Source organism: Mycteria americana, chromosome 2, assembly GCF_035582795.1.
Source record: "Mycteria americana isolate JAX WOST 10 ecotype Jacksonville Zoo and Gardens chromosome 2, USCA_MyAme_1.0, whole genome shotgun sequence".
Lineage (NCBI taxonomy): Eukaryota > Metazoa > Chordata > Aves > Ciconiiformes > Ciconiidae > Mycteria > Mycteria americana.
This window is the reverse complement of record NC_134366.1, coordinates 27,808,309-27,820,753: the sequence shown is the minus strand read 5'-3', so window position 1 is coordinate 27,820,753 and position 12,445 is coordinate 27,808,309. Positions and strand designations below refer to the sequence as shown.

Below are 12,445 nucleotides of genomic sequence, written 5' to 3'. Positions count from 1 at the left end.
GGGGATATATCTTCCAATGACTATTCCAGCCTCTGGATTTAGCCCACCATTTGTTCACAAAGACATTATATGGGAGGTAGGAGCTGGCTACCAAGGGGTAGGTCTGCGCAGGGTAAGAAGGTCTGCGCAGGGTAAGAAGGTCTGCGCACAAGAACTGGAGATGAAAATTCTCATATGCTCCAGGCCTCGGTGTAACACTGTAGGGTCAGTCTTTTGTCATCTACATTCTCATTATGAGGTTCATTAATACAAAAAAAATTACATCAGCTCATCAGGATCTCATTACTTGGGTAATATTCATATCGCTTATCTAGAAGTTTACTAACACTTGGCAACTATTGTGTTATATAATCGTGTATCCTGACACAAGCAGAGAGCAGAGAAAATTCTCCTTCGTTCCTGGGAGTGTGCTGCAATATGTTGTATTCTGTAACTGAGAAGAGCTGTTTGCCTTGAGAAACTTGGAAATGTATATAGTTACTATTATTATTGAACACATTATTAAGACAGTCGGTACTAGATTTCAAATGAGTTACTCACTCTTGGGCCAGCAGGACCAGGGACACCAAATTCACCATGAAGACCCTAGAAGAGAGTAGATGTGTTGGTAAAGTTTATTTCTAAAGCAAACTTATTAGCTTAAATTGTGCTTTGTTTCTTAGCAGTAAATAGAAATGCTTGTCAAATTGCAGCAGCATATTGAAAATCTTCAGACTAAACCCAGTCTTTTAGATGCACAGAAATACCCTTTTCATATAGCTGCACAATATCTCAAAGCACACATGAGATAATTTCTCATCTGAAGAAAGAGTTAGGTATTAAATTCCAAGCTCATTTTTCAGGTACATGCAATGTTTACTCTTTTACAGGGACAGAGGGATGTAGCTATAAACTTTAAGGGTAGTTATGATGCGCATAGGATCATAGGATGCGCAATTTGCAGATTACATCACATACCTTAACTGCACAGAACCTAGAGCCTGAATTACCACTGAGCTACCTCCATTGTATGCCATTATAAATTCACTGAAATCAGTTGAGGTGCAAAAGCATACCATTGGAGTAATGCAGGTTAGATTGAACCTTGAAGATTTCCAAAGAAATCTGAAGTAAAATATTTTTCATGTACTGTCTTGTCTTTTGGGGGAAGAGGCATATTTTATTGCTGCTTAAGGCCTGAAAAGCAAAGCATTGGCTTTGCTCAGTTTCATACCAAAACTTTGAAAAAAGAAGTATTGCTTTGTTTAGGCAAATGCATCCAACAGGCTCTTGCTTCACCACATTGCAACTGTAAACATAATGCTTATGCAATGCCTGTCCCTACTTGTGGAGTACTGTATCTGTCACTCACCCTTTCGCCTGGTTTACCAGCTTCACCAGCTGGACCTGAGGGACCTGGCAGACCCTAAGTGTAAAGAAACAAGAACACAAATAAAGTTAAGGCAGAAGCACTTCATGCTTTGTAAACCATAGATAAGATTGAGCAGAGCACATAGTTACTTACCTGGAAGCCAGGAGGGCCAGCGGGACCTTGTTCACCCTTTCCACCTTGGTTGCCCTGGATGGAATGAAAAACAAGTGATTAACTTCGAAGCAGAAATACAGGAAAATGGATTTTAAAATGGGAAGTCCCATTGATGAAAAGTAAATCACAAACTGGATCTGTGGGGAGGCTGTTACTCACAGTGACTCCAGGAGGACCTTGAGCACCGTTGTTTCCCTCTGGACCAGGAGCACCCTAAATGTGTTCAAGCAGAAATATGCTATCAAAGTTTTGATTTGTTATGAATAATATCTCTCTAAAGTACTTCTGTGCCAAAAGCCAAAGGTCTCTGGCCACATATTTTGAACTTACACTGGCACACTTAAGGTAAAGTCTTAGGTTTGACTCAACCATTTGCTTGTAAGAGCTTCACTGTCAAAAGGTACTAAAGATGCTTGCAATTTTAAATTCTGGTGATTGTTTTAGTTATTGCAGCACATTCATCCTTAAGGAAACTTCTTTTGGAATTACAGATATAGGAACTTGGCTGAGACTCCATTTTTCCCCTAAGAGACCAATTATTTGATCTCTTAAATGGAAGATTTAGTAAGTTTCAACTATCAGTAAGAAGTTGGAAATTTACATGATAAATTAGAAACCACACACTGTCCTCAAAAATTTGCACGAGGAGTGCTATTTTTTCCTCTTCATAGGATGCTAATAGCCCGTAATTAACTAGTCAATTAATATCCAAGAAGACTAATTTTCATTTATGCCTTAACAGTCCCCACTGACATGAGGCTAGATGAATGCATTCCAAAGTGCTTCTCTGTTTCACCATCTGTTTATGCTTGCACAGGACAATGCAATCTTACTACAGAGGTTTTGAAAATCTACTTTTTTCTCTCTGAACTTGACAAAGAAAACATATCCACATACCCGTGGGCCAGCAAGACCAACATTGCCTTTTTCACCAGGTTTGCCAGGTTCACCCTGAAGTTGAAGGAAAAAGATACGAAAGTTAATCAAGACTTCATATCGGATTCAGTTTAGACTACTGGACAGAGACTGATATTCCTTGCCAGAAGATTTATTGTAATATTTCTTCAACCCTAATTAAAAACCCCACAAGCTCCATCTGGCTTGTTGAACCAGTTAGAAAGAATAGCTACACAAATAATGTCTTTTCTTTTCAAAACTCCATTCCTTTATTTATTGAGATCATAGTCTGTGACACTCTGCATAGTATCCTATGCAATACACTATATATATGTGTGTGTTTGTGTGTATGTATAGCAACACCACAGATCCAGGAGATGATTATTGTTATCTGTGGCCTCTGTGTGACATGTCAAGAGTCCCACTGAAATCACTGGTAGCTTTTCTTCTAAAGTGAGTGAGCTTTGGATTGTGCTCAATAAATAACAATACTCTGGAACTGAAACTTAGGCTTGGTGGCCAACTTGTACAGAACTTTTACTGAAGCGTATAAACAGAAATGATAAAATGGACATGCAGAAATTATAATATAGACATATATTATTCTAATCACTTCAATGTCCAAATATTCCTAAAACAATTAAATTGTTTTTCATTTGTTTAATCATATTTTAGATAACTGGAAAATAATTTACAACAGAACTCTTGAAAGTAAGTGGATGCCATCCAGTAAGCAGTACAGGATGACCCAGGGAGATGTGTCTGATTGTTAGAGTTGGGGACCTACAGCTTAGTCTGGAAATACCTTCATAGTAATGGAAAGTGTCTGTACTGTACTTACAGTGGGACCTTTTGGTCCAGGGAATCCAATGTTGCCAGGCTCACCTCTATTACCAGCTGGACCGATTGGCCCAACTCTACCATCTGCTCCAGGGAAACCCTAGAAAAAGAAATCATACTATTAAATGGCTGGGGTAATTTAACTTGTGCTTAGAGTTCTGTTTTAGAGGAAATGTGTACTGACAGGAAGCAAATGCCATTTAACTTTTAAATACTGTTTATACATTGCATGCTCATGCATTCCTCCATTTTTCTCCTTTTGTAGAACTGTGTATTTCTTCTTCCCTTTCCAGGACATAGGCCTGATCAGAGATCCACAGAAATGAATGGAAAGTTTCTTACTGATCTGAGTAATCTGGTAGTAAAATCTTGCTGGTTTTACACAAAGTTGTGTTAGAGCTCAGTGCTGAGATGTCTGCTTTTTAACATCTCAGTTTATGTTTCTCATGCACTGGGAAAACAGAATGAAAAGCAGGGTACTTACAACAGGACCTTCCTTGCCAGCAGGGCCTGGGCTTCCAGGCTGACCTGGGAGACCCTGAGAAAGGAAAGGTTTCATGTTTTTAGAAGGACCAACTCACTCAACAGTTAACCAAAATTTTTTTCTATATGCACGTGCGCGCGCGCACACACACACACACGTTAAGTATCAATATATATTGTGGAAACAGGACTGTATGGCCTATCAGGTTTACATCTAAAACACACTAAGGTTTAATTTGGTGGTGTGTGTTCCCATGCCAGTTGAAAATCAGTATAGGTAAGTATCTGTTTCACTCAGATAAACTCCCTTAGGTTCTACTTTAGCAGAGAATCTGCTTAAATGTTTGCAGATGCCTTGAAACTCATGCATTGGAAACTCTTTCACTTCATGGCATGGGGTAGGAAAAGAAAGAGTAGATTAAAGAGGATAAAAGACAAGGACATGGACATAATCTAGCTGGAGCCAGCACCACTAAAGTGCATGGCTGTTTTCAGTGAAATAATTTGCAAAATAAAATTAAAATAATTAAGATCAGCCATCTCACATAATTTAGTAGGGTTTTCTTTTCTTTTAGTTAGTTACAGAGAACACACACACTTCAGCTGTGATCTTAATGATCACATTCTGTAAATAATCACATTCTGTAAATAATCACAAGTGGAACCCCCTCTCAGAAGTCAATGTAGTATCCAGTACAAGGGGGAACTGCTCCATGACAAGGCAATCAGATGCTACCACATACAAAAGAAATTAATTTCAATAAACATTTTGATGCTTCTTAATAATTTCCTCATGCATGTTTTTTCTGTGGAGTGGTGGAAGTGCTCTAATTGTGGTTAGCACAGGCTGAATTTTTGCAGTTGGATTTCTGACTGATTTTGTCCCTAAATTGTAAGTAATTTTCTTTTTGCATAGTTCAAACTTACACCACAGAGTTCAAACTTACACCACAGAGTTCAAACTTACTCTTGGACCCATAAGACCAGGCTCACCAGGACGGCCACCATCACCACTAGGACCCTTAGCACCAACAGGACCAGTAGCACCACGGTTACCAGCAGGTCCCTAACAAAATAAAGAAATAAAATTAGGCAGAGGTAGCAAAAAGCATCACACATCTGTATATAAAAGATGGTTTAGAAATAGTGACCCAGAAAAAAGTCTTACCATGACACCAGCTCTGCCATCAGCTCCAGGGAGACCACGAGATCCAGGCACACCCTGCAAGTGAACACAAACCAAATTAAGAAAGGGAAAGAAATAAATCTGTTCCTGTAAGGTGGACAGTGCTTCATAAGTTTCAGCCTTCCAAGCAGGTCTGCTGAATTTGAGGTAAGTGCAGCTCTAAGCACACACACCTCAGTGTAAATGTATATTGTGAAAGAAATCTCTCTCACTTTGTTTAGTTTTCTTTAAGTTCTAATCTGCTTGTATCAGAGCATTTTCAGCGTTCACTGTAACCTAACGGTGGCTCTATCCAGCAGCTAGGATCCCACAGCCTAGCCCACGCTGTTTCACCTTCGCTTCTCTGTAGTTACTGGCTTCTCTATGACTGTACACCCTACCCAAGGTGCAATACTGAATCCTTATCTCTACCAAAAAAGTCTGGTGGAAACACTGCCATTTTTCCTATTATTCTCCTGTGAATTCTTTTCCTGCATGAAGCCACATGCCTCCTGAAGTTCATGGAGTGGTTTCCTCACCCAGTGAAAAGGGTACTAGGCACCCTTGAAGACACCGAATTGAAACCTTCCACCTCACATTATGTGTGAGCCAATTATCTGTTTTAAGCAGTTAAATCCCATCACAAAGCTTTAAAAGTAATCAAAGATAATTCACTAAATATTACACAATGGATAAATCAAAGCATCCTCTAATTACTTCAGGGATAAGATAGTAAACAGCACTAATACAAAGCAAAAATAGGTTTGGTCCCAACTAATCAAAAGGCTCAGAATTGCAAATGATCTTTCCTTAGCAGCATTAGTGTAAAGTTAATTACTCATAATTACTTAGTTCGCCTTTGTCAGTCTAGCTTTATTTCCTCTTTCCTTTTTGCTTCTACTTCTGGAACATGAAAAGAATACCTACTCTTAGACCAGCAGGGCCTGGGGGGCCAGCAGAGCCAGGTTCACCAGTGCTGCCTCTCTTGCCTTCCTCACCACTAGGACCAGGAGGGCCAGCGGGTCCAGCAGCACCCTATTTCAGGGAAACAAAGAAGACATCAGATGCTGTGTTGCAGATACTATCAGGGTTTTTCATTGAAAAAAACCTTCACATGTTGCCATACTTACAGGCTCACCCTTGTTACCAGTTTCTCCCTTGGCACCAGCAGCGCCTGGTTCACCCTAGAGTCCAAACCAAAAAGAGAATTAAGCAAAATAGAATTAAGCATCATTCCAGAAATCTCTCTTCTACCTGGACAGCTTTTTCATGAATCAGGAAACTCTTTAATCATCCAATGCCATGCCTGCCTCTATTATGATAAATGGTCAATGAAAGTAACTGTATTTAGAAATTACAATAATTGAACTATGAAATATCCAGGGCTGGTTCCTCTACTGAGGATACCCACTGAGGGCCTGATTGTGAGATTGCTGCCACATCTCTCTTGATACTATCAACATGGACAGAGCTTAGCGGTCCTTGCACTCAAAGGGAGTGCAAAGTGAACCTCTTCAGTCTCAGCATCTGAAGCAAGCAGTGAGACACAGAAATTAACTACAATGTTTAATTATAGTGGAGCAAGAAAAAATGTCTGCATTAAATACAAAAATATATCCAGAGGAAATAGTTTACAACTGTGGACCAATTTTCAAATGAAGATATGCAATATACAAGGTCACTTACAACAAGTCCTCTAGCACCACTAGGACCAGCAGGGCCAGGAGGACCGGGAATACCACGGGGACCGGGCAGACCAGGAGCACCAGCAACACCAGGAAGACCCTGTCCAACAGAGGGGAGAAAAGGTATTATGAGCCCATTATCGTTTCTGTTGCATTAACTGAATTAGTCTTTTTTAGAGCAGACAAGTGTGAGTATGGCTGTACTTACAGCTGCACCTTTAGCCCCTGGAAGACCGTTAGCACCAGGGTTGCCCTATTAAGAAAGATAACAATACTGGTTAATTGACAGTCTCAAGTGCGCCCATCTGACAATAAAGTTTGGCAAGTTACTCACTGGAGGGCCAACAGGACCACTAGAACCAGGAAGTCCAATCTCTCCTCTTGGACCAGCAGGACCGCTAGGACCAACATTACCAGCAGGTCCGATTTCACCCTGTTTGAGAGAAGGATAGAGCCCTCTATCAGTGTACACAGCATTGGGGCAACAGTGGAGCAATCCTATATTAGCTTGACATTAAGAAGACAATCCGATATATATATTCCCATGTCAGAGGCCAGGAAATCAAGGAGCTGAGAGCTTTTATTGGATTTTAAAGGCACTGAAGCTGGGATGCCTAGCTAGGGTCCACTGAAGCTGGTGGATAACATGGGAACAACAGAAGCTCAGCATATCTGAGAAGCTACATTATCGCCAAGGTTTACACAGAAGGTTGATCTAGAAAATCAGAATTATGATTCCAGTCTTATCTGCAGCCATGTGCCTCCAGCACTGGCCCGAGATGCCTCACAGTGTATGAGACCTAATTGACCATTATTTCGCACCTTAAGATGCCATTTGCACTAATGCAAAATGCAAAATGATGCCTGATCAGAGTGCTGTAGGATAGTGTTCACAGTGGAGTAAATGACAGGAAAAATGGTTCTTGGTTTTACTATCAGAAGCTTGCATTTACTAGGTCTACTACAAAAAACCAAATATAATGAAAACTTCTCTTCAGCAATTCTCTAAGCAGTTAAGAGTTCACCCTGGACACGTAGGCAGTCTTCTCTTGAAATTACATGCACATTTGCATCAGAGAAGATTTCATGGTTTCCAAAAGTCTTGCCTTTTGACAATAACCAGAATTGGATCTCAGTTTTTCCTCATCTTCCCTGCAGTCAATATTAAGAGGTCTAGCAAACAATACTCTATTTTCTTCTAAAGGTGGATCAAGATAAGAGTTTTGTCTGTTGTGACATAGAGTTTGGGTACTTGTGTTAATGGTGAAAAACTGTATCACACTACAGTAAGTGTATGCAGCTCTGAGCTTCTTGGCAAATGGTCAGTGAAATTTGTAAATGCAGTATATGGTATACTTTTGCCCCAAATCCTCTGTCCTTCCTTGGACAAAGTAAAATTAAAAATAATGAGACTCTTACCCAGGTAAAAAAGCTAAGATCTGAGCAATAAACTGAATCATCTAAGTTAGTGTGCACAAGCAAAATGGTACTGCCCTAAACCTAAGAAGTTTAAATGCAATTTCTCCATTGTAATTTCAAGAACTTAGGTTGGAAGGAGCCTGATATTCAACTGCAGCTTCTTCGTCCTCTACTACTTGTGTAAAGGGATCTAAACTGCTACTTTGCATATTTATCATGATCCATGTCACCCTTCAAAGGTGTATACAACTGCACCACATAGGAAGCAGTAAAAAAAAAAAAACAAACCAAAAAAAGAGGTTATGTGTCTTCCTGAACGTGCCTAGCATCAATCTTCAGCTGTGAAATAACTGCTGTATTTTAAATTAGCAATCATACATGATGTTCTCCAAATACTGTAGGGATTCATCCTCATCCTGATCTGTAACTGATAAGAAAGCACTCCCATTTCAGAGAAGGTGTTGTTTTGCTGCCTAGCAATTCTAGTTACTATATTTCATCTTCACTATCAAATGTACCAGTAGAAGCAGATGTTCATACCTTAGCACCAGGACCACCTGGGAAGCCTGGAGGACCAGCAGCACCAATAGGGCCCTAGGCAATTAAAGGGAAGCAGTTGTGTAAAGGTATTCAGTGATGACAGAAACATCTTGCTTGCTGAAGTAAACAGATTAAAAAATGCACATTTACTTAGACACTTCCACACATTACCACCCTAGAATATCGGTTGCCTTTTGCAACTCCAAACTGACAGATTTCGTTCACTACAAACAGTTAAGAGTGAGGTCAATGCTGAAAAACATTTGCAGTGCAGTTAAAAAAGTGCGAATTAAGCAACGATTGGTAAAACCTTGCCTTGAGGCTAAACACCTGAGAAAGACTAAACAGAGGATGGGCAGAGGCAGGCATCTGCAAAGCAAGATGTCTTGCTGTACAGTCCCACAATGAGTGATGGGGAGCACTGCATCCTGCAAATGCAAGTCTTAGGTGGCTGTTTCCAACACATTTACTGTGCACGGGTAACTGTATGCTTTCACAGCAGGAGTCCTTCTGGACTACTGGTCACACACAAGAGCCCTGTGTTGATGACAGCATTTGTCCTTCTTCACACATGGGAAGAGGGTTGGTAAGATCTCTGCACCACTTCACAAGCCAGTGCTTGGCACAACTTATATTGAAGTCAGTAAGACTGTACCAGAAATTAGATCAGGCTTAACAGCAGCTGAAGGCAGGAGCTGATTCTAACATGCAAATGGATTAGAAATCTTGATTCATACCCAGAGTATACATTTTGAGGCAGTGAACATGTGCAGCCCCAGTACCCTTTCATTAAACTGGCTTTTTGTATGTCAAAGGCAATGGCATGTCAGCTTGAAGAGGGTCTTCTACTGATTGTACTATGTCTAGCTATTGCTGTGAGATTTGTAATTACAATGGGACAAGCTTCCTAATGTACAGTACCCGGACACCACAAGAGAAGATACACTGATGTATTCATAGCCTTTGTTATTGTTTAATGCATACAAATACAAAGGGATAGTTTTTCTTCATTTATTAATGAAATATCCAACTCATTCATAGCTATTGGGGATTGATATCTACTTTTTGTGAGCTAACATCTTTCAATTATGAATACTTACTATAAAACTGCCTCACAAATCCAAGGGAATAAAAGTGAGTCAGCTGGTATAGCAAAGAGGAATTGGCTTCCAACATCCTGTAACCTACTGTGTTTGTTATAAACTGGGTACCTGGAATTCTCACTGGTTTTGCATAAGCAAAGAAAAAAAACACCAAATGCCCTTTAAGATACGTATGAAAAGATAAACTTTCAGAATTTCCATTGCAGTGACTCTTTTTATGTTTTAGATTCTCAGTGGCAAGGAGAATAAAACATTATTTCTGTTTTAGTTTAAAAAAAAAGAGTGTTAATAAGTCCTATGCAGAATGTTTACAGCATCATAACTTAAGTATGTGTAAAATAACTTTAGCCTGGCATAGACACTGGGAGCCAATGCAACTTTCTGCTGCTGCCCATTCAGAGTAACACCTCTGCAATCAGCAGCTCCAGAATATTTTTCCTATAGTAACTCAATTGCCTTCAAGATAGCTAAAATGGTTTGGTTCTACTACAAAGTATAACATCAGATCTTAGCTATAAGGTCTCTACTTGCCTGCAATTTAAATGCCCAATCACATATATTTTTTAAATACCCCATATGGGAGAACTGAAGTGAAATTCACACCTATGCTAACATTCTACTCTGTTAAAGCACGACACATGTTTGCAGTGACAAGGAGTATTAAAACCGACTTTAGCAAAGTTAACAGAACCAAGTACAGCTTCATCATTTACTCAAATTTTGAAGGCAGGAAGGAAAAACTATTCTGGGCTATTCCTGATTTTTTTTTACAGCTTTGAAACTATACCATTGCATACACATTTATTTCACTGAAATAAATGAGGTTTACTGAAGTGGTATGCTATGGCAACACTAACTCCTTTTAAACGGACAAATCTGCATTGGATTAGCACTTATTAGAATAGTTATTGTTTACCAGTCAGATCAGGACAGCTGGATCTTACTGGTGTTTCACACTAGCTCACGTAACTCAGGTATGTCAGTGGTGAATGAAAAAGGTTAGCTCCTGTTAGTCAGACAGGACAATGTTGCAGGTGCAAAGCTGTGTCCTGGAGCACATACAATAGTTTCAGGATGTATATAATTATAGTCATCTGCAACACATGCATGGTATATATCTGTTAAAAGGTATAAAGTCTCTTTAATTTTGGAATGAGAACTGTTCTGTTAGAAATGAGAATTCTGTTCATCGGGTGTTTCCCTATGAACTCATCAGTGCAAATGAGAGAATACTTGGTTCCTTTGATACAGATGTGTTTAATATAAATCCTGAGGCTCAGGATATTGTCTGCAAAGGCTTTATGTCTTATTAATTCTTTTTGTGATGGTCTGATAAGCAACAAAGAACTGTGTTAAAAATGTCCACACAATCAACTTCTCAGAAGCCCAAGGAATCCTCTATAAACAGAAAGAGGGACACAAGGCCTAATGGAACCAGATTGTCAAAGATCAAGACTGAAACTTACAGCAGGTCCGGTGGGGCCAGCGCTGCCATCACTTCCACGAGCACCCTGTGAGAAGAGAACATGATAAACAGAGTTTGAAAAGAAATTCGAAGATCAGAGAAAGCCACAGTAAATGGCTGGTCGTGATGACAAACAGACAGATGGGAAGCCACTTACAGCTGGTCCAGGGGCACCTACTCTTCCTCTCTCACCAGGGAGACCACGAGCACCCTGAAAGAAAAATTTAAATTAACTCATTTGTACCTATTCACTGAACAAAGATACATAGATTTTTTCTCTTCTGCTAAGTCTCTATATGAAGTGTGTTGCAGCCAGGCAATTCTGTTCTAAATATTCACATATTATTACATTACAGCGTCTAGCTAGCTGGAGTGTCACTGATGACAAAAATTGACCAAAATGCTGGCTGAACCATATCTATCAGATTATAATTTTCCACAGCAGCAGCAGTAAATACTTACAGGTTGTCCTGGGGTACCATTTTCACCAGGGGCACCAGGTTCTCCCTATGAGAAAGAAAGTTTGCAGGCTTGAATTACTTAAAGGATGCTTTGAACAGATAGCACAACACCATCTAGAGAGACATTCAACTGATCGATCCTACTGTCTTTGTCTTCTGTAGCACTTGCACCACAGTACACAATAACAGCACATCAAGTCCTGAGGGTGCAGAGACTGTGACTGTCCCTGCATATACTGGAACACGGCCAGTTGGAATCCTCTTAGAAGAGCAGGGCCAGAGCAAGTCTCTTCACTTACCCATCTCAGCTTTCTTTACCCTATTTCCTTATTCTGATATTTACTCTGAAGCACACATCTAAGTGATAGGGCCTGGATAGTCAACTACCAATTCAGATCAATCAGCAGCTGTTTTTTTGGCTTGAGCAGAAGCAGAATGATGCTTTCTTTCGCCTTAGGTTAAGGTGACAAAGTTCCTGTCAAATGGCTGGAAATAAGGATCTGCTTCAGGTATTTTCAACTTAAGATCAATAATACTGAGATATGAGCGACAGCCATTAAAACATGACTCCTCTCCCTTTAGTAGTAAGTATTCTCACCAAGCCTGCAGTTGGTCTAGTTGGTCTAGGCTAGTCTATAGTGACAAGATTTGTCCTAGAGCACTTGTATCCTGAATGTATCTGAATGCACCTAGTCTTAAATGCTGCAAACAGCATAAGTTTTTGCCTTCATCACTGCTTTCAGCAGTTATATCATTAGTGACCTTGATTCATTATGCTTGTGTTTTCCAGTCAGATTAGCACTCTTACTAATAACTGTTCTTTCCTTTACTTAATTGCTTTATCTGCTTTTAATCTCCAACA

At 39.8% G+C, this 12,445-nt stretch overlaps 1 protein-coding gene across 2 annotated transcripts in view; it reads right to left on the bottom strand.

Annotated features, from left to right (window-relative positions):
• COL1A2 (collagen type I alpha 2 chain) overlaps positions 1 to 12,445 on the bottom strand; it is a 41,815-nt gene that overhangs the window by 17,253 nt on the left and 12,117 nt on the right. For both annotated transcript variants that reach the window (XM_075492839.1, XM_075492838.1), the window contains 18 exons: positions 11,585 to 11,629; positions 11,280 to 11,333; positions 11,124 to 11,168; positions 8,555 to 8,608; positions 6,930 to 7,028; positions 6,804 to 6,848; positions 6,597 to 6,695; positions 6,041 to 6,094; positions 5,838 to 5,945; positions 4,914 to 4,967; positions 4,713 to 4,811; positions 3,747 to 3,800; positions 3,264 to 3,362; positions 2,423 to 2,476; positions 1,685 to 1,738; positions 1,505 to 1,558; positions 1,352 to 1,405; positions 541 to 585 (listed from right to left, as the gene is read on the bottom strand). In XM_075492839.1, coding sequence (XP_075348954.1) covers positions 541 to 585; positions 1,352 to 1,405; positions 1,505 to 1,558; positions 1,685 to 1,738; positions 2,423 to 2,476; positions 3,264 to 3,362; positions 3,747 to 3,800; positions 4,713 to 4,811; positions 4,914 to 4,967; positions 5,838 to 5,945; positions 6,041 to 6,094; positions 6,597 to 6,695; positions 6,804 to 6,848; positions 6,930 to 7,028; positions 8,555 to 8,608; positions 11,124 to 11,168; positions 11,280 to 11,333; positions 11,585 to 11,629 — 1,170 coding nt within the window. The remainder of the gene's footprint in view (positions 1 to 540; positions 586 to 1,351; positions 1,406 to 1,504; positions 1,559 to 1,684; positions 1,739 to 2,422; positions 2,477 to 3,263; positions 3,363 to 3,746; positions 3,801 to 4,712; positions 4,812 to 4,913; positions 4,968 to 5,837; positions 5,946 to 6,040; positions 6,095 to 6,596; positions 6,696 to 6,803; positions 6,849 to 6,929; positions 7,029 to 8,554; positions 8,609 to 11,123; positions 11,169 to 11,279; positions 11,334 to 11,584; positions 11,630 to 12,445) is intronic.